Source organism: Xyrauchen texanus, chromosome 10 (genome assembly GCF_025860055.1).
Source record: "Xyrauchen texanus isolate HMW12.3.18 chromosome 10, RBS_HiC_50CHRs, whole genome shotgun sequence".
Lineage (NCBI taxonomy): Eukaryota > Metazoa > Chordata > Actinopteri > Cypriniformes > Catostomidae > Xyrauchen > Xyrauchen texanus.
The window spans coordinates 25,695,152-25,716,118 of record NC_068285.1 but is presented as its reverse complement, the minus strand read 5'-3'; the positions used below and the strand labels follow the sequence as shown (position 1 = coordinate 25,716,118).

The 20,967-nt window shown below is 35.2% G+C and overlaps 1 protein-coding gene across 1 annotated transcript in view; it reads left to right on the top strand.

The window, feature by feature from the left end:
• Positions 1-20,967, top strand: part of LOC127650657 (syndetin-like) — a 199,768-nt gene that overhangs the window by 97,348 nt on the left and 81,453 nt on the right. The window contains exons 14-21 of the mRNA XM_052136228.1: positions 5,202-5,293; positions 5,422-5,516; positions 5,947-6,045; positions 8,220-8,310; positions 11,710-11,886; positions 12,954-13,072; positions 17,573-17,679; positions 19,051-19,172. Of these exons, the coding sequence (XP_051992188.1) occupies positions 5,202-5,293; positions 5,422-5,516; positions 5,947-6,045; positions 8,220-8,310; positions 11,710-11,886; positions 12,954-13,072; positions 17,573-17,679; positions 19,051-19,172 (902 nt within the window). The remainder of the gene's footprint in view (positions 1-5,201; positions 5,294-5,421; positions 5,517-5,946; positions 6,046-8,219; positions 8,311-11,709; positions 11,887-12,953; positions 13,073-17,572; positions 17,680-19,050; positions 19,173-20,967) is intronic.

Below are 20,967 nucleotides of genomic sequence, written 5' to 3'. Positions count from 1 at the left end.
ATGTTTGTTTAAAGCATGGGAAAACCACATATTGAAAAATAATTGTAAGCCATCTAGAGGTGGTCGTGGTTTGTTCGAAGAGCAAACCCGTCTTGGCCAACATGAGGTTAGACATAGTCAGTGCTGTCTCCGGTCCATAAAGGCAGCTCTTCCTCCAAAATCCCAGGTTTCAGCACCAGTGTATCAAGGTTCACTGCCTGAGGAGGAGGAAGTCAGTTGAACAGTAAAAAAAAAGAACTCTTCTCAGCATCCAACAAAAATACCCCCGAGCACTCTACTGGCTGGGTTCAACGCTCTCCCCTTCTTTGGTGACTGGGTCGCCAAATATTGTAATTTAATAAATTGTATAGGCCTAAATTTATGACATTTAAAACAACCGGTGTGTTTTAATGTGACAAAATACACTGACCTGACTTTAATCAAATATAAGTGTCGTGTGAACACTTGTGACCCCAAATCTTATTGTTACTGAGATATAGCATTTGAGACGACTTTCCCATGTGACCACTAGCCCTGGTCTATTTTTACTGAAACATTGTAATACATGAAAAACATCACTCAGAGAATTCCGTGAACATTTGTTTGCGATAATGCTTGCAATTCATTTAATTAAACTTGTGAATCAATTCACTGAAACTGACAGTTTGAGCTGATTCACAGAAATGAATCGAAATTACAAACTCTAATGCTGTGTTTTTGTTGTTGTTGAAATGAATCCGTTTGCTTTGTATTTAAATCTGAATCATTAATTAAAACATCTCTGACTCAACACTCAAGTAAGTCGCAAGATAGGTAAGGATTGTTGCATTGTTGAACCATATTCACAATGTTACTTAATTTTATGTCGCAATCAATATCATTACATATTTATATATATTTTCACTACAGGTCAAAAGTTTTGAAACACACATTCTTTATTATAATTTTTTTCTTCACATTTTAGAATAATAGAAAAGTCATCAATTTTGTTTTTATAAATTTTTGTTTTATAACTAAATAAATGAATATGGTGGCACAGTTATATTTTCGTCTACAAAACTAATTTCAAACATTTAAGCATACGCCTTCAGATCAAAAGATTTTTAAGATCATGAAAAAACATTTCAGTCAAGTGTTTCAAAACCTTTTACCGGTAGTGTATATATATCGTGAATGTTCTATATCTCCCAGTTTTAGTGTGAATGCATGTTTGTTTTCTCTAGAGATTACTTGCTGCTAGGTGAACTTGCTGAGTTGAAACTGCTTGTATAATCTACATCAGTGACACGATAATTATCTTGTATCCCTAAGGGCATGCTGGAGAATCGGCACACAATAAATTCTTTCGGAAAGGCTTTTGCATTTTGTCAGTCTCAGGCACACTCTGCGAATATAGACATTAAGATCAGTTGCCCACGGTCGCCACTCTTAACATCTTCATCTCCTAATGCAATCATCTCAGCAGGTTGCTTCATTATTGTCATTGTAAGTATCCTTCTCTTTACATTAGAACATAATGGCCATAGGAATGAAAAGATGCCTTATGAGGTCACAATGACTTTATTCACTCTGCATATAAATCTGATTCAAATTCAGTCTTTAGGACAGTGTCCACACTGTTGTTGTGATGAAAAATGATTCAGACAGTGTAGTCAATATCCGGTATATTGACATCAGCTGTAGTAATGACTTAAAGGGATAGTTAATCCAAAAAATAAAAATGGTGATTATTCAATAATGATGAGTGTAAAAGAAATGGTCAGCAGAGTGAGTTTGATTCTCATACATATATTGATCGTTCATCTTATTGATACTATGATGTATTGAGCACTGCTGCAATTCATATAAAAACACTCTCCCCTGCATAATATGCATTTTTAGGAACAAGAAAACTAATTTCATGTCAAATTAGAATGATATCATAGTTTAACTGGCAAAATGCCTCATCTGCGATTAGATTTCACTAGAGACTTCACAGCACAGAGACAAGTGATATCAAGTGATAAAGCCTCTGCAAGTGTGTACAGGGCTTTAGTCAACATTCACTTTCATTGAATGCCAGAAAAGATGCAATGAAAGTGAATGGTGTCTGAGACAAACATACTGCCTTACATATCATTTTGTGTTCCAAGAAAGAGAAAAAATCATTTCGGTTTGGAACAACTTGAGGGAAGACATTTTTCAGTGAACTATACCTATAAATTCTTCTCTGACTATTCATATTTGAATCAGTTTTCAAACCATGTACGGATGTGATTTGGATCGGGTTTGTAAAATTGGATTTCATGTGTTTTGTGGTTCAGACTACAAACAACCAAATGGATTTGAGTCGGTTGCCCCTGACTCAAACCCCATTGTATTTTTCAGCAGCTTATTTTGATGCACATTATGTAAGGGATACATCTGCTGTCAGAGTAGATGATGTACGTCTGACTGGTAAATTTTGTTGACTGATGTGTGTCCTCTTGGGTTAGCTCACTTTGAATTGTGTGGGTAAACACTGCTTCTCATGATGAGTGACAGCCATCCTGTTGCAGGAGGAGCTTGTTATCAGTCTGATTGTTGTAAGAGAATGTTATAGTTACTGTCCTTATTAGCAGATTGTCCTTGACTTTCAGTGTCAAGGTCCTTGTAATCCAAACCACCACTGCTGCAGCAGCGGTTGCAGGCACTTAACGCTTGGTGCGTTTGTGCAAACACAATCTGTCTGATCTGCTATCATGGGTGTAAATTATTTCAATGCCATTTGCAACGTGTATTTCTAATTAAACACAAACACAACGTAGCAATTTGAGATGGTTATCAATTTCAGTGTGTTTTAGGCACCAAAAAAAAAAACTGTCACAGACTTTATAACATGGCTTTTTTATTGTGACATATGCATGCAATTTTAAATCTGCTTCAAAATATTTATTTTAATATAATTGATTGATCAGAGGGATGACTTATATGTGTGTGTATGTATATATGTGTGTGTATGTATATATATGTGTGTGTGTGTATGTGTGTGTATACATGTGTGTATGTGTATATATGTGTGTGTGTGTATATATATATATATATATATGTGTGGGTATGTATAATGTATATATGTGTGTGTGTCTGTGTGTGTGTGTGTGTATGTGTATGTTTATGTGTGTATATATATATATATATATATATATATATAAAATGTGTATGTATATATGTGTGTATACTGACTTATGATCAATAACATGGTAGTAAACAATACATTGTATTCTAAAGCCGCTTTTTATATTGTCTTATCAATGATTAACTCTTTCTCTAAGAATGTAACAAGTTAATGTTAATGTTTTGTTCACTGTAATAAACAGCGCGTTGCTAACACAGCTGAAATTTCACTTACTGCCCTCTGGAGTAAACAGGTGGTACTACAAGCTTGAATCTCTCAGGAAATCATTGCGATTAAATGCGTTTTTTTTTTTACCCGTTGTTTTTTTTTGTAAAATGAATCGCACGTTATTAACACGTTAAATTGACTGCCCTAATATATAATATATATATATATATATATATATATATATATATATATATATATATATATATATATATATATATATATATATATATATATATAGATAGATATAATTTTTAAATATTTCAAGTATGTATAATTATATATTGATATAAATATGTATAATCTTTATATATTGAATTATTGTTATATAAGGGGCTTTCTCAGCAAATATTTGTATATGCAATTAATCATGATTAATTAACCTTCACGATATTAGGCAGGTGGTTTTAATGTTGAGGATGATCTGTGTGTGTGTGTGTGTGTTTGTGTGTGTGTGTGTGTGTGTGTGTGTGTGTGTGTGTGTGTGTGTGTGTGTGTGTGTGTGTGTGTATATATATATATATATATATATATATATATCAACTCCCCTTTGGAATGAATGCGAGAGTGCTGTGAAGGACTCGGTTTTTGGCAAAATATTCTCGTAAACAGAATGGATAGTATTTGAATTTTTTTTGTTAAAGAAATTGTTAATTTGCACAGAAATTTCATAAAATTCTGTGCAGAATGTGAATCAAAATGAGATATTTCTTAGAGAATACTTTATTAACATTTATCCTCTTTCCCATGCTCACACACACTTTTGTCTGTCTTTATGTATGGGTTATTATGTTTTATACTACAGGGCTGTTGAATGCTTGATTCTGATTGGTTGAGAACGTTCTAAGGTGTGCAATTATTTTCAGGGAAACGCACGGCTAAAGTAGTTCCAGGCAGGTCTTGACCGCATTACAGTTCCATATCACTTCGCGTAGTCAACTGTAATAACGGAAAATAGGATACAATTCATAACAAGAAGTGACAGCGACAAATCCACTTCAACTTCAAGAGGAAAAAAAATGACAGAATATTTTGATTTTCCGGAAGTAAATTTTAATATTTATGGTGAACATAAACATTTTAACAACTGGGCGACCGCAGTATTGGATAGCTCAGATGAAAAAAACAAATAAACGGAAGAGGACATCAAAGGCAGCCGGCAACAACAAAAGACATAAAACAATCAGCGAAGAGCTAGACCGACTCGAGGGCGAAAAACATGAAGAAAACACCAAAAAAAACAACAGCTTGGGCTGTCAATGTGTTTAACGTGCAGTTTAATTTTAATAAATAAATTCGTTCGAATTAACGAATGAATTATAACGAAAGAATTAATAAATAAATTAAATAACATGACGCACATGATTTTCTGTCTCATTATTGCAACCTCTGTCTCTCTAATAACTACACTAATAACTGCATTAGTCTGCTGTCAGTGGCTCAAACCTCCGTTACTAACTGTAAAATGACGTTTCGGAATTAGCAACGGAGGCATGGGATTAGATGCGTAAGAAATTAGTCCTACATACAAGAGCGTTTTAATGACAAAAACTTGACAAACGTCTAGAATCACATCATCTGAACAATGTTTCGAGGTGTGGTAACTGTAGTATAAGCGTAGCATAAACTGTAGTACTCCGCTTCGCGCCGTGACCGCATTACCACCCCGGGTGTGCATTATTTTTCTAATAATTCAACGGCCCGTCGTCAATTATTCCTTACTTCTTTTTTTTTCTGGTTCAGATTTCCAGTGCAACTCTCCTTGTTATTGTGATAACTAAATAAAACCGTATGACAAAAAATGTTTTACATTTTTTTTCAAACCTTTCACAACCTCATCTGAATTCAAATTGTGTGTTAATAGATGGCTCCATTGAAGAGGGCTCAGAACAATCCAATGTGGGCCGTAGTTACATGAAAAAGAAGCTGGAACATGGTTTAACACGCATCTGGCAGGTAGGGAGCGTGCTCTTTTACTTGTTTATTTCTGTTTGTTCTCTGTTCCTCCTTTAGGAACCATTAGGAACCTCGATTAGCTTAATGACTAACCCTCTCACCTCTCATCCCCCTCTCTATGCCCGCAGGATGTCCAATTGAAAGTGAAAGCCTATTTACTGGGAACGGACATGTCCAACTTCAAGTACGACGACTTCATTGTAGTGCTGGATGTTATCAGCAGGTAGGGGCTCACTTACTCATTAGTGCTAATTGGATTGGCCTCCGAGGACCAACAGTACCATTGCCCCCTCCCTTCTGCCCCATGAGAAACACCCTCAAATACAAAACGGGGCCAGTGGGCATCAATGAGGCTGTTTGTTCCCCAGCTAGACAAGTGCTGTGGTCATTCCCATTAACATGGCTCAATTAAAAGGCCATTTTTTGTGTGAAACCACAGCCCACCATAGTGATTCTGTCTCAGGGTCACTGACTTGTGTGAATGGAGGTGCTATTTTCTGCTCTTGCCTATACATGTGATGTAAAGTAACTTTTGGGGATTAATTAGAAGAGTACAGCACGTTCTTCCAGCATAAATTGATCCAGCCTAGTGGTTGTTCACTCGTTATCTCTTTTTCTCTTGTCCATTCCTCTGTTTCTCTTTCGGCTGACAGGTTGATGCAGGTGGGAGAGGAATTCTGCGGCAGCAAGTCAGAGCTTTTGAAGGAATCCATTAGGAGACAAAGTGTAAACTACTTTAAGAACTATCACAGGTGAGATTAACAACGCATGACCCAAGCTGACCCAAGTTTCTTATTAGCTTTTAACTCATTACATAAAATTACATAATTTACCTGTTAAACCTGTAAAGCCTTATGTATGAAAGAATTGTTCTACTTTTTGTAGTACCATTGTAAAAAAAAATTACCAATAAAGTACCATTGCACTTTACATACAATTTTTTTTAATCATATTTGATACATTAGGCTTTAAAGGTCATTAGCCTCCTGAGGCCCAGCAATTAATTTTTGTGTAGGACATTTTTTATTTAAGTTTTTCTTAGCCCATACACGCTGCAGTGGTAAATCTTGGGGTATTATCAGAGAACCCCCTGGGCTTTTCAAAGATACCAAATGTTTGAGAGTTTAGCTATGACAATTTCCTCTCCTTGGTCTATAAATATGGATTGAAATGTATCACAGTTCATACACAATATGAATAAAAAATGTTTTTTTCAATAAATATTTTTCATCATATTTATTTTATGCACCAAACACTATATTGACATTTAAAAAAGGAAAATGTTTAAAAAATGTTCACTGGGTCTCAGGAATTTATGGTAAGATGACATAATAGCTTGTAATGTAAAATAAGGAGATCTTTATAATGACAGAGCAGGCTGCATAGTAGAAAATTCACAGAAATATTAGTTCTCATTTTAGATATATCTTATAAAAAGTATATGTCAGAATTTTCAAAGCGCTGTGTTTTTTTTTATTTATTTTTTTAGTGGGTATGAATGGAAAGGAATGGTTATTGAGAGATATATTTCAAAAGCCTGTTGTATCATATTTGATACATGAAATTTCAACAGGCTTTTTCAATAAAATAATATACAACATTTTAACCAAGCACAAGTTGCTTATATTCAGCGAATACTAATTTTAAAATATCAGTAATAATATAATAATTTCTGTCACTTTTACTTTATTAAAACAAGCTTTCAATTATCCCAACATAATATTTATATATATTTGGCGTAACTCCACCCCAAAATTTTAACAAATAACCTCTAGATGGTGCCATAAAAATGTGAAACTTACACACCATAGTTTTTTTTGGCTCTTCATCCAACACAACACAGAGTGAAATAGGAGCTGTCAAACGTTAAAGGGTTAAACTACCTGTCAAATACCCATGTCTGAAATGTGTTATTCAAAACCCTTTTGTGGCAGGGCAGAGGACGGGTCCGGGTCATGATTCTGCACACCCGGCCCCTAATCATGATTCTGCACACCCGGCCCCTAATCAGGCTAATTAGCCCTCGAGAGGGATAAAGTCTGAACGGAGATGGCAGTGCGACAGAGAGAGAGATTTATGGGCAGCTGTCCTTTATCCCTCTCGGCGATCATGACCCAGCCCCGCCCTCCACCCTGCCACACTGAAGAGGGCAACCAACCAAATGTCCTTGCTTTTAGATGGTCCTTGCTGTAGTCAGCAGCACAAAGACATTTTCTGCTTGATGAGAGGAAGGGCGCTGCATCTCTTGCATAATTTTACAATAATTTCGGAATATTTAAGCACTTGGGTGGCATCCATAAAGCGATTATGTGTCAGCCCGCTGAATGCCTAATCTCTACTGTCACTGTGTCTCCATTAACACATTCTGTCATTACAATATGTATTGTGCCCTGTGGCTAAGAGTACAAAACTGATATTCTACATCCATTTCTCCTACAAATGCTGATAGTGGTAAATTTATACGTGTTTAAAAATATCACATTCGAAAAGCGTGAAGGGATTTATATTTGATAAATATCAAACTGCTGCTCACCCTGTTGAGTCGTTGAATACCGCTGTGTCTCATTTGAATCCAAAGAACCCATGCAAACTTCTGCTGCTTTGTTCTTCAAAAGCGGTTTAGAAATCTGTCAAGATTACTGGTAGACTTCATGTAATGTTCAGCTTTGTGTCTCGTGTAGCATTCATTGTGAATCATGGTGTTTGATGTTGACATTTTATACAAGCCTGCTGGTATTGACCTTGTCTGGCAGCGGGCCACCCTGACATTCATCAGAGCGCAACTACCGTCTTTCTTCAAACCTCTGAGATCGACTTTTCCTCTAACTATTAGTGTCAACACATTTAATCTTGAATGAGTTGATTGGCAAAGGGTCATCTGTTGACTGAAGCTGACCTCTTGTCATTTCTCCTTGCAACCACACAGAACTCGACTGGAGGAGCTACGAATGTTTCTTGAAAATGAGACATGGGAGTTGTGCCCTGTGAAGTACAACTTTAGTATCGCCCAGCTCCACGTAAGTCCTAATTCCACAGATAATAAGACAGCAGTGAAATTTAGCATTGTGACATTTTGCAATCATGACTAATCTGGAGAAACTGCCATTGCATCATTTGTCTCAAAGCAAATGATACCCTGGGAGGCAAGTACTGTATATTCACCCAAGAGTATCTGACAAATAAACCCAAATGCATCTCTTTCAATTATTGTATGTTAAATAGGGTCTTTTTTATGATGATAGAGCTTTTCTACACTGTTTTTTGTGCAGGAAATACAGGTATTTTGTCAGAAGTGGCACTAGTTCATGTGGTAGAGAAACGTGGCACTGAAAATCCCATCAGTGAGTGGCGTATTAGTGGTCCTCTTTAATGAGCCTCATTTGCATAGCGGCTTCCTGCTGCTGCTCCGATGGGCAAAGCGGTTTAACTGTGAGGAGTTTCAGGTCACTTAGAGATACTGCTCAAAGCTTTTGCTCTTTCACCATTTCAGTGTAATTGTTTATTTTTTTTATAGACAATATTGCACATTTAAATTTGTATCCATTTCTTTTTGGGGAAATGTGTTCTCATTACATTCAGAATTGTAAAAGCTATTTCTCTGCCTCATGCTTGGTTCACACATACAGCAATTTATAGATTTGTATTATAATAAAATAAAATTTTAATTAACAATGATTTGGTTTGCTTGCTACTAATAATAAACGTCATATGCATCAAATCATGAACAAGATGAATGATAATCATTGAATGTATCAAATGATTATCAGTGCATGAATCATACTAATTTAGGGATCCTGACAGTTTCTGATATGGTTTTCCATCATTTTTGGTTTTGCAGGGACAAATCATATAGAGCAGTGAAATCACTCACAGTGGCATTAATTAGCCCTCCGTCTTGCCTACATCAGAGACTGTATAGAGCATTTCAAGGACTGTTAGTTGGTTTAAGGAAGTGACGTCTTTGTCCCTTGAACATTTCCTGGTAGTTGTCAAACTCATTTAAAACAATAGCGGGAGGCGCTTCATTTACAGACTTTAATGCGATAAGCATTAAACGGATAGTCCACCTTAAAATGAAAATTCTCTCATCATTTACTCACCCTCAGGGCGGGAATTTTTCTTGTGGGCCGACGCACTTTGGGGCCAATCAGGGGCGGACTGGCCAGCGGATGAACTGAGTGGGCCGGTGGGTCGGCAGCGAAATGTGCCGAATGGGCCGCGATAAGCAAAAATAAGCCACTGCGTTATGCAGAACGGACAACAAAACGACGCAGCAATATGCAGATAAGGACAGCGACCAACCCGCTAGGTCTGGGCGAGAAATAGATAATGTCTATGTCTCCTCTTTCACTTTTACATCTGAAAGTCACATTTGGTGCCTGTTTAGTTTCAAAAAAGGTAAAAAAAAAAAAAAAAAAAGGAAGTAAAATTAAGGACATAAATGTTTCTCACCCACACCTGTTATATTGCTTCTGAAGATATGGATTTAACAACCGAAGTCTTATTGACCTTACAGAGTTGAGATATTCCTCTCAAATTCTTTGCTTGTGTTCTGCTAAAGAAAGAAAGTCATACACATCTGGGATATCATGAGGGTGAGTAAATGATGAGAGAATTTTCATTTTTGAGTGAATTAACCCTTTAAAGGACTGTTCCGGGTTCAGTGCAATTTCAGCTCAATCGACAGCATTTGTGACATATTGTTGGTTACTACAAAACTCGATCCTACTTTTCTTTAAAAGAAAATTAAAAAATTTTGGTTACTGTGGGGCACTTACAATGAAAGTGACTGAGGCCAATATTTGGAGGGTTTAAACACAAAAATATGAAGCTTATAATTTTATAAAAACACTTTCATTAATTCTTCTGTTAAAGCTCATGTATTATTTGAGCAGTGAAGTTGTTTAAATTGTAATTTTACAGTCATTTAAGGGTTTTAGGGTTTGCTGACATTACATAATCATTGTAATGAAAGTTGTAAAATTGCCTGTAACTTTACACAGAAAAGGTTTGTAAGTGATTTTATCACACTAAAATCACGTTTACACGCATATAATTGGTCTTGTGGCTATACTTTTGAAACGGTGAGTATTTTAATGTTTAAAAATTGGCCAAATTCGCTTCTATTGTAAGTACATCACGGTAACCTTGATTTTTGCTTTTGTTTTTTAAGAAAAGGAAGAATGATTCTAAATGAATTTATGTGGTTATCGACATTATGCCACAAATGCTGTAGATTGAGTCTAAGTTGTACTGAACCCGGAACATTCCTGTTATAACGTTAACAAGTTTGTCATAAAATGTCATAATTAAAATGTAAACCATGTTGTTTATTGGCTGGATGCCTGGAACTGACAGAAATTAAAGTGTTTAGATCTCCGAAAAGGCAATGGATGCAAGAATTGCAACAGTGAAATGAAATGGCTTAATACGTGCAGCATAATAACTGTAGGATATGTAGCAGCACACATCTTAAGTCTGGTAGATGAATGAAATTTATGCCAAATAATTGTAATTTTGAGAGGTAGTGCTCTAAAAGTGATCGATCCCATTATATTGAATTAAGCTGCACAAGTAATTAACTATTACATTTAGTCATTTAGCATACGCTTTTATACAAAACGACTTACAAATGAGTAAAATGACAAGCAATTTATCAAGTAAAAGTCAGTAATATCTGCAGTATTGAACTGCTAACTTTTCAGTGTAGCAGTGATGGTTGATGGAGTAGCAGAAAAATACAAGAAAATTATTTTTATAATCAAAAAGGGAAATCCTTACCTTGTCCACAAGTCCAACAGGTCACACAGACAGCTTCGTTGAACGGCTTTGTTGCTTATAATAGGAGTGCTCCAATATTCCTGATCTGTCCGCTTAAGAAATAATTATGAGCTTCTAAACTAGGAAACAATTTTGTTGCCTCACTTGCGTCACCGCTCAGAATCAACAACACATCTGGAAAGGTTAAACGTTTGATGTTCTTTTAGAAAATATGTTACCTTGAAATGGTCTATAGAATGCGATGGGTCACTGGTTTACAGAAATTTCAAATTGGTTAAATTAACAGTTTAAAGAGCCAGTCCCCTCATAGAGACGTCACCCATCAGATTTCACCAAGCACGCACTTGTGAATTATTTGGACCAGCCTGAAAAAAATTAGTTTTTTAGCGTGATCTCAGCTAAAGTTGAGTCTTAGTTGAGTCTACAAGGCCTTTAATAATATTGACCTTGCTGCAGTAACATTCTACTTGTCCTCCAGGCACACTTCTCTGTGACAATTTAATATTCTCTGCACATATGCCAACATTTGATTTATTATGTGATAAATCAACTTCCTTATTAAGTGTTTGATCCATATAATATGACAGTAAGCAAACTAAAATCTGATGAATCCTTTTTATTTATCTCTTATTCAGGAGTTTAAGTTCATGGGTCAGTGTCGGTCTCCATCAGAATCTCCAAGCAGACAGCCAGAATTCACAGATATCATGGAGCTTTCTCTCTTTGGGCAGTACCTACAGGGTGGAAACCCCTTTGAGATGCAGATAGACAATAAAGAAGAGGAAACGGAAGATGTCCTGGCCTCTAATGGGGTATATATTGTTATGGATTAATTGCATGTTTATTACATTGTAACAACACATGTAATAACATTGTAATTGTGTGTTTTGATTAAGCAGTATTACACACGAAAGTGTGCTGTTGCACTGAATATCAGCATGACTTTGATTCTGCCATAGGCACGAGGCAGGTGACGTCCAATCAATTAAGAGACCTGCGCTAACTGTTGTGTAATTAGATTTAAATTAAATTAGTCGTGCAACATTATTTTGGATAAATTGGCCATTTTCTTTATCACATATCTCTTTGCTAACATATGGGACAGTTTCCTCTGTATTTCATCAGTGCATCAGAGTTTATGTTATGTTATTTGCCATCAGGCACTTTCAAATGAGGATTTTATTATCATTTACATTGATATGGATGGGTTTATAAGATGCTTGCTTACCACAATGACATTCAATATACTTTGCTCACAGCACTAGGTTACAGCTGAAATTAGAAAATAAATAGATGTGAAAATTATTGTCCTTATTACTGTTGACAGACGTGGCACTGTTGCTAAATGGTGTGTACTCATCAATATCAACACTCTGTATGCCGTATCTGATGATATTGTTGTAATGAAAGCAAAGGCTGTATGTTGATAGCAGAGCGCAAAAGCCCTTGGTAGAAGTGCTTTTACCCAGGACGAACCAGATGAGTTGCATTCTGGAAAGTGACATAATTATTCCACACTGTTTTGTTCATAACCAGAGACAATGTGAAATGTCCATCCATGGTTTTAACAGTATCTTTACATACATTTATGTTCTTCAAGTACGGGAGGGATCATTTCCAGGTCACCTATTAATTAATGTCGAATTCTCAGTACATTATTTGACAGCACTACATCAAAGGCCAGCTATAAACCTCAGAGAATAAAGGCTGAATCATTTTGCTATTTCTTTGTAATATGCTTAGTCTAATTCCTTATTTCACAAATCAGTTTTCTTCTTTGTTCTGACCATTTGATTTTTCATAAAAATGTGTCTATTTTATTTAGTTCATTTATCTTTCAAATTTCTCTACTTTTATGCCCTATTCCCTCTCTTCGTAGTATGAGTCAGATGAGCTGGAGAAGAGTGTGTATCAGGATTATGACAGTGACAGTGATGTAGCCGAGGAGCTCAAACAGGACTATGTAGATGAACAGACCGGTGATGTGCCAGTGAAAAGGTCAGTATCTGAGTCACCATCCAGGAGCTCACGACACACAGTACTGTTGAAATTGTGTTACTGACTGCAATGATTGATCATGAAAACACAGTTGTTTGTGGGACTTAATTTTTTCACTTTTGAAGCTTTCATTTCTAATGGTTTGATTGTTACAGTGGCATTGTGGGTGGTACTCGGCAGTGTTGCGAACTTTGAAACTTTGACTTAACAAGCTACTCTTAATTTAAAGTGGCCAACCTACAGTCAAGTTGCTGTTTAAAAAAAAAAAAAGTAGTTAGCTACACATTATTACAATTTAAAAACAAAAATAGCTACACTTAAAGCTGTTTAAATAAGAAAATATTTTATAGATTATATTGTTTAATTCTGCAATCAGAAGTTCGCTTGATATGTATTTATTTAGGGTGACACAGTAGGCACACTGCAGCCTCAGTTTTCTGTTCTTGGCTGACAGAAGTGGAACCCGACGTGGTCTTCTGCTGTTGTAGCTCATTCGCCTCAATATTCGACATGTTGTACATTCTGAGATGCTATTCTGCTCACTACAATTGTACAGAGGGGTTATCTGAGTTACCGTAGCCTTCTGTCAGTTAGAACCAGTTTGGCCATTCTCCTTTGACCTCTCTCATCAACAAAGCATTTTTGTCCAACCAAACTCAAACCAGCCTGTCTGGCACTAACAATCATGCCACGGTCTAAATCACTGAGATCAAAAATGTTCCCCATACTGATGGTTGATGTGAACATTAACTGAATCGCCTGACCCATATCTGCATGATTTTATACATTGCACTGCTGCCACTCAATTCGCTAATTAGATAATTGCATGAATAAGTTGGCGTATCTAATAAAGAATTTAAGCATGTTTGTCTGGTCAAAAAAAACTTATTGGGGTATTTAATTAGTTGTTACTTAGGGTTCATAGAGATTTTAGATCTTTTTAGTGTTATTGATGATGTCTTACTGTAATTAGTTGTTTCGTGTTAAATAATGATTAGAGTGATTATTGTTCCCTTTGGTTAAGTTTTAATTTTTCCTTGCACAAATGAATGTGCGTAGATGAAGTGCAGCTTCATCTGCACTTCTTTGGGGATTCAAGTTTAATTACTTCAGTCATTATTGTCTTTTGAGACAATTAAATTAAGGTTTTGTTTGTTAAACCTCATTTGTGTGACATACCTGTTTAAGTAAAGAAAGTTGAATGAACTGAAACATTTGTGTACATCTAACAAAGGTTTTCTAGTTATACTGACCTAAAATGACCATAAATTAAAATAACTTAAGTGTGAAAAATGCTACATATATATTGCTACATAAATAAATCCAAGACATCATTGTTTTCTGTATACCAAGATTAACCCCACAGATAGGATTCATAAATCTTGTGATTTGACCAATCTTCATTAAGTTAAAATGTCCGTGTAGGCATTAATTGTGTGTGTTTTTTAGTATGCTGTACCTTCAGGTTGCTTATCATTTAATTAATTAACCTTAGATAAGGGCAGAAGGTAGCAAACACAATTCATTTGTGGAGCCATGTTCCCTCTCAGGCAGCTGAAGTTGAAATTCACACCATCTACATTGAATGCAATGATTATCCTCTTATCAAAGAGAAGTGCTTTAATTATTCTATGAAGAATGAGCCTTTTAAGTCCACAAGCCCCCCATTTAGAGTCATTCTGAGCTTTGAAGTTAAATAAAACTGAGTCTCAAGGAGATTTTTAAATTCGCTCCCTTCGGTACTGCACATCATAGCTGCTTTGCCGACTACGCGAGTATGCAAACACTGACATTTTTCTGATTTTGTTCTTGGCTTCTCTCCTTGTTTAAATGTGATAGAAATGGTATAAATCCAGTATGATTAGGGATATAAATGCTGATGAATATTTAATGCCTGTTTGTTCCTCACATAGATGGCTGACAATTTTCATCACAATAAATCAGTTGGTGCTTTACATGTTGTGAAATATAATTGTTAGAGACTGCCAGATGTTGAGGGATCTAATACATTTTGTATATTTAAAATAGGGCTGTCAACCGATTACAATTTTGAATCGAATTAATTACATGCTGTCCCGATTAATTAATCGCATTTAATCGCATATACAAATATTTGCTGAGAAAGCCCCTCATATAACAATAATTCAATATATAATGATGAAATAATTATACATAGTTATCTTTAAATATTAAAAAGTTTTGTTTAAGGACCTGTCAATTTACACCTGCATCAGACATGCTTGTCGCGTTTCGGGTGCGTTGCGTCATAAACATAAAATATTTAGATCACTGTGTCAAGTTAAATATAGTTTAATACTCAATCTTTAAACACATCTTGAAATCCCTTAGATCGTATTTGCGCTCCTTCAAGTGTTTTGAACACAAGAACGTAACGCATGTTTGTGTTGTTCTGTCTACTGAAGTGTTTTCTTCATTGTATAAACAGCGCGTTGCTCATACAGCTGAAATTTCACTTACTGCCCTCTGGAGTAAACAGGTGGTACTACAAGCTTGAATCTCTCAGGAATCTTCCTTATTACGGTCAGGGAGCATTGCGATTAATTGCGTAAATGTTTTTTAATGTGTTATTTTTTGTAAAATTAATCGCACTGAATTAACATGTTAAATCGACAGCCCTAATTTAAAATGATATAAAAGTGCCTTCACAGTTACAATGACTTACTTAAACTCATGTTATATTGTGACTGGCTTCAGTGCCTTGTGTATCAGAGGTCTCAAACTACCTTCTGAATATCATACAAGCCCCTCAAGTGTTTATCTTTAAAAGTGTATCCTTAATGGGATAGTTCACTCAAAAATGAAAAAAAAAAAATAATGTCAACCTGTATGCAATCTGCTGAACACAATAGAAGATATTTTAAAGAATGTTTCAACTGTTTTGTCCATTCAAAACAACATTGGAACCCATTGACTTTCATTGTATGGAAAAAAATATATATGTTTTTTCCCCTGAAATAACTACTTTTGAGTTCAACAATTTACTTTCAGCATTTTGATTTGGACCTTTATGGCTCTATTTTCATGAGTGCTCAAAGCGCAGCGCTACACACAAGGACCGTGTGCTTCATCTTATCTTATCTTAACTTATTGGTGTATTGTATGTTAATGAAGTGGCACAAAGCGCAAATTGCTATTTTCCTGAAAAAAAGGTTGTTGAGCTAAGACGTTTCAAAAGCAGGTCTCTTTTTAGCACAAAGTCTAAACTCAGTTCCAACATTTCAACAGCAGGTGGTAATAAAGTTAATGTCCAAACTCTGGAAATATAGTGGCAAATCAAATTGTCCCTGACAATTGTCATTTTATGAAACAAAAAATTATGAGATTTTTGTCAAACTATCTGTGTTTCATGGTTTATTTTTTTAATTATTTTATTCTGTTTATATTTACAGTTGTATTAATGATCTAATCTGTATTTGATTTTTTCCAACTGTTGTCTTTGAATGATTATAAATCACTACAAATGGGGCCACTAAAAGAAGTTAGAGAGGGTTAAATGTTTGGATTTGGTTGACCACTTTGTTATTTTGATTATATTTTAATTAAGTGTAATTTGAATTTAGAATTTTTTTTTTTTTGTTTCAATAAATGAATAACATTTTTCCAAATCTAAATTGACCGGTAGAAGTGAGTGCATGCTGATACAATCACTGTTAATAGCCATGATTTGTGTGTCAGTAGATTAGAATGATTAATAATACTTACATTCTCTATAATTTAATGGAATGTACATCAAAATCCTGACGAGAATAACATTTTCTATACTTATAAAAGGCGCATGTCACAGTCATAGAAATATTTATATTCTTTTAATTCACTGCACACAGTCCATTTACTCAACCAGCTACTTATGAATGTGCTGTCTTTATGTCGCGGGTGTTTGATAGGGAATGGACTATTTAATAGGATGCAGAAGGTGCAACAACCGGAGAAGAACCTCCATGCTTGCACGAAAATGCCAAAATTCATTGCCATGCCCACTGACTTTGCGCTTATTACTTAAAAGCATAGCACTGCACTTAGCGCTAGTGCTCTTAAAATAGTGCCCTAATGTTGGTTTGCCTATTAATGTATAAAAACATTTGGATAAAATTGGATAAACAAACCTGGATAAAACTGTCTGCTACATGATTCAATGTAAATGTATTTAGCAATATGTGTATTGTGTATTAATATCAATTTTAGCAATATCTGTAAAATGTGTATTAATTGGTTCATGAAGTCAAGTACTTTTCTGTTACATGTTTTTTGGGTACTTTATAATGTGCTAGTTAAGTTATTTTTTCGTTATCAAGGCTAAAGCAATGACATACATAAATGATAAAGATTATACATAGATCTGCTCTGCAAACCAGAGAGACCGCAGACTTTGAACCCATGGTAGTTTAATGAAGAGAGTGTGTGAATGAGACTCCAGTTTTGAGGTCATTAAGTTGTCTGACCCAGCATCTGTGTGTCCATGTTCTGTCCACTCTTAATCAGCATGTCCAGAGAGACCATTCACAGCCAGAAAAGGTCTGACTACAATCTGAACCGAGCCAATGCCCCCATCCTCACCAACACAACCCTCAACGTGATTCGCCTGGTCGGTGAGTAATAGACCTCTGACCTTACAACTACGCAAGACTGATGGTGCATGATAAAGTTGACCCTAAGCGAGGGACTGCAATTTGTCCTCTAATTAGCTGGCTAATAACTGTGTTATTATGAGAGAGGTGCGTTCACAGACTCAGCTGTGTTCTGTTTCAGTTTCCGGTCATTAACTTAATTCTGAGCATGTAACAGCTCATCTTTCGGGTTTATTTGAACACATGTTTGAAAGGTTGGATGAGACGATCCATTCGTTTTAAATATTCTACGTAAGCAAAACTTACAAAATATAATCATAAATCCCTGGGAGTTGTTTATTTCCAGGATACTTTGCAAAAAGCAAATGTTGTGAAATGGTGAAGATGTTAGGATGTGAAAGTAAAAAAAATAATTATTAAAACAGATAGGTCTGATTCTGTATGGTTGAGCCACGTTTGGTGCAATTGTAAAAAGAATTATGAACGCACACCTTTGACCACACATTATTTGTTAATGAGGCAAGTTGTTACTTTGCTTGGCAACTGTAAACAGTCTACCGATATAGGAAAGTTATTTGGTGCAAACAGCTAAATTGCTTGATGGAAAAATAGTTTATTCCGATAATCAATATTTAACCAGTAATTATTCGCTATGCATAATGATGTTAAAAAATATTATATATATATATATATATATATATATATATATATATATATATATATATATAATATATAATAAAATAAGGATAGATTTGGTAACTTTACAATAAGTTTATATTCATTAACATTAACTGCATAAGTTAACATGAAGTAACAATGTATACGTTTACAGCACTTAATCTTGGTTAATGTTAATTTCTATGTACTAATAAATATTTCAAATTAAAAGTTGAGTTTTGTTAATATTGTTAACGCTTTATGAACTTAAAATAAACAGTTGTGTTTTTTTATTAACATTAACACAAATTAACCAAGATTAATTCATTATTTTAAATATATTGTTATAACTCATGATACCTAATGAATTTACAAATGTTAACAAATTCAACTTTAATGTGATCTGTTACTGAAATTTCATTTAGATTTGACTTTTAAAGATTGAAATTTAAATAAATAGCAAAATAATAATTAAAACATATAATTAATAAATGGTTACCTTTTTAAATTAATGTCACAATACCTTTGGGTGGGACATTTACCAAAATGTTATTGTAAATTTTTTTTAGTTATTACATTAAATGTATTTATATTTTGCTTACTCAAGTCCCTTGGACAGTTTTTATGTTATAGAATGGTATGTTTTTTTATTAGATTTTTTATCTTTGAACTGTATTGGAACTTCGGTTGTTTGCCAGTATTTTAGGTTTTTATGGATTCATTTTACTGTTATAGGGAAATACATGCAAATGATGAATATTCTGAAGCCCATCGCCTTTGATGTCATCCACTGTGTGTCTCAGCTCTTTGACTATTACCTGTATGCTGTCTACACCTTCTTTGGCCGCAATGACATGGTATGCATTTCAAACACACACGAAATTACAGCATTGTTGTTCTCATCCACTTTCAATCTCCTCCATGTTAACATTATGAAATATTTATTATATACAAATGGATGTTTGCTGGGGTCTGTTGTATATTCCCTCTGGATGGCACATGTTCATAAAGCAAAGCCATTCCTCTCATTGTTTTCCCACTAATGTCTGTGAGCCTTACGGGCATGCACTGTTCTATAATTACTTCCATTATCATGTGAGCAACTGTTTAATGATATGCTTGGATTTTGCCTCAGGAGTCTGGACGCTGAACATCGACGAATAAGTTTACATTTCTGAGCTAAATCTCTGCGACTTCATTGGCATGCTGCGGTTCAGCATTCTTTGTGCTTAGATTTGTATGAAGTATTTTGCTTCGGTAGTGAGGTCTCCCTGCCCAGCAAAAATCAACTTGCATACACAGTTGGATGGATGCACATCATTGATCCTAGTAGGGGGATGTTCAAAACAATTCAGAAAAAGAAAATTAACCTGCATTAGTTCATGACTAGAATTCTCTTTTGTGTCATTTCAATGCAGACCTCTCAATATTGAAGCACCCAAAGTTCAGACATGTTTGAAAAAAGCTAGAGATTTCTTAGTTAATGCACTATTAATAAACATGAACTAACAATGAGCAATTGTATTTTAATTAACTAACTTTTACAAAGATTAATACGTGTTGTAAAAATATGTTGTTCATTGTTTGTTCATGACACCTAATGCAGTAACGAATGGAACGTTATTGTAAAGTGTTACCGATTACTCAGTTCAATTTAATGGATTTTTCGTTATGAAATGGAAATTTGTATATCTTAAAAGTATTTTTTCGTCATTGTCCTCAACACCGCAGGAAAGTCTCAGAATATAGCACAACTTAGTATCTCCATTAGGAGAAACATTTTCTAGCTCTCTAGAGCACTGTATTTATTTTCTATGGACTGTCTCTAATGGCCTTATAACTTATGCCACCTCAGCTATCAAGAAGTTAATGGAATAGTTCCATTCTCATTCGCAAGTCATTGCAGGTAAATAATGCAATGACCCCCAACTAGTTGCTATGCAGTTTTCTGTTTGCTTTGTAGAAAAGTCTTAGCCAGGAACCTTACAGTAACTCTGGGTAATTAATATTTGGGTGCAACCTTCCTCTTCTTGGACTATATACCTCAATGTTTGCCCACACAGCTCTTCAAAACTATGGTACATGACCTGATTGCTACTCTTTGACTTCTGTACGCTACAGAAATATTGCAAGACATTCCACAAAAGGTTTGAGCCTGTCAGCCATCCTCCCTTGGACCCCCTTTTGTCAGAACTTTGCAAAGTAAAGCAACCTTTCCATGTCAATGTCTTCTGTGCGAAATGGTGTCAAGTGGTCCGTCTCCACCACTGCAGGCTGACAATAGGACTTTCCCTCCGAGGTATCATCCACTTAAACACAATTCTTGAGTTTCAAGATTGCCTTCTCAACCTCACAATGACATGGGGCTTTTTTAGCACTATTGCAGGTTTCATTACTTTCCAGAGTGACAGACAAACTGAGGCCTAATTAGGGTATCAGATTTTTTCTCACTACTTCTTGCCAATGTGAGATGTTGAGGAAGGCAAGTTTGTAAAACAAAGAACAAATTATGAAAGTAATCAATTGTAAAGTTCAACTGCTTCAATTATTGGCGTTGTCTTCAATGCATGAACATTAGATATAATATATTAATACTGATTTGATGCTGTTGGAGTTTGACTTAATCAGGGTTGTAATTAAAGTTAGCTGTAG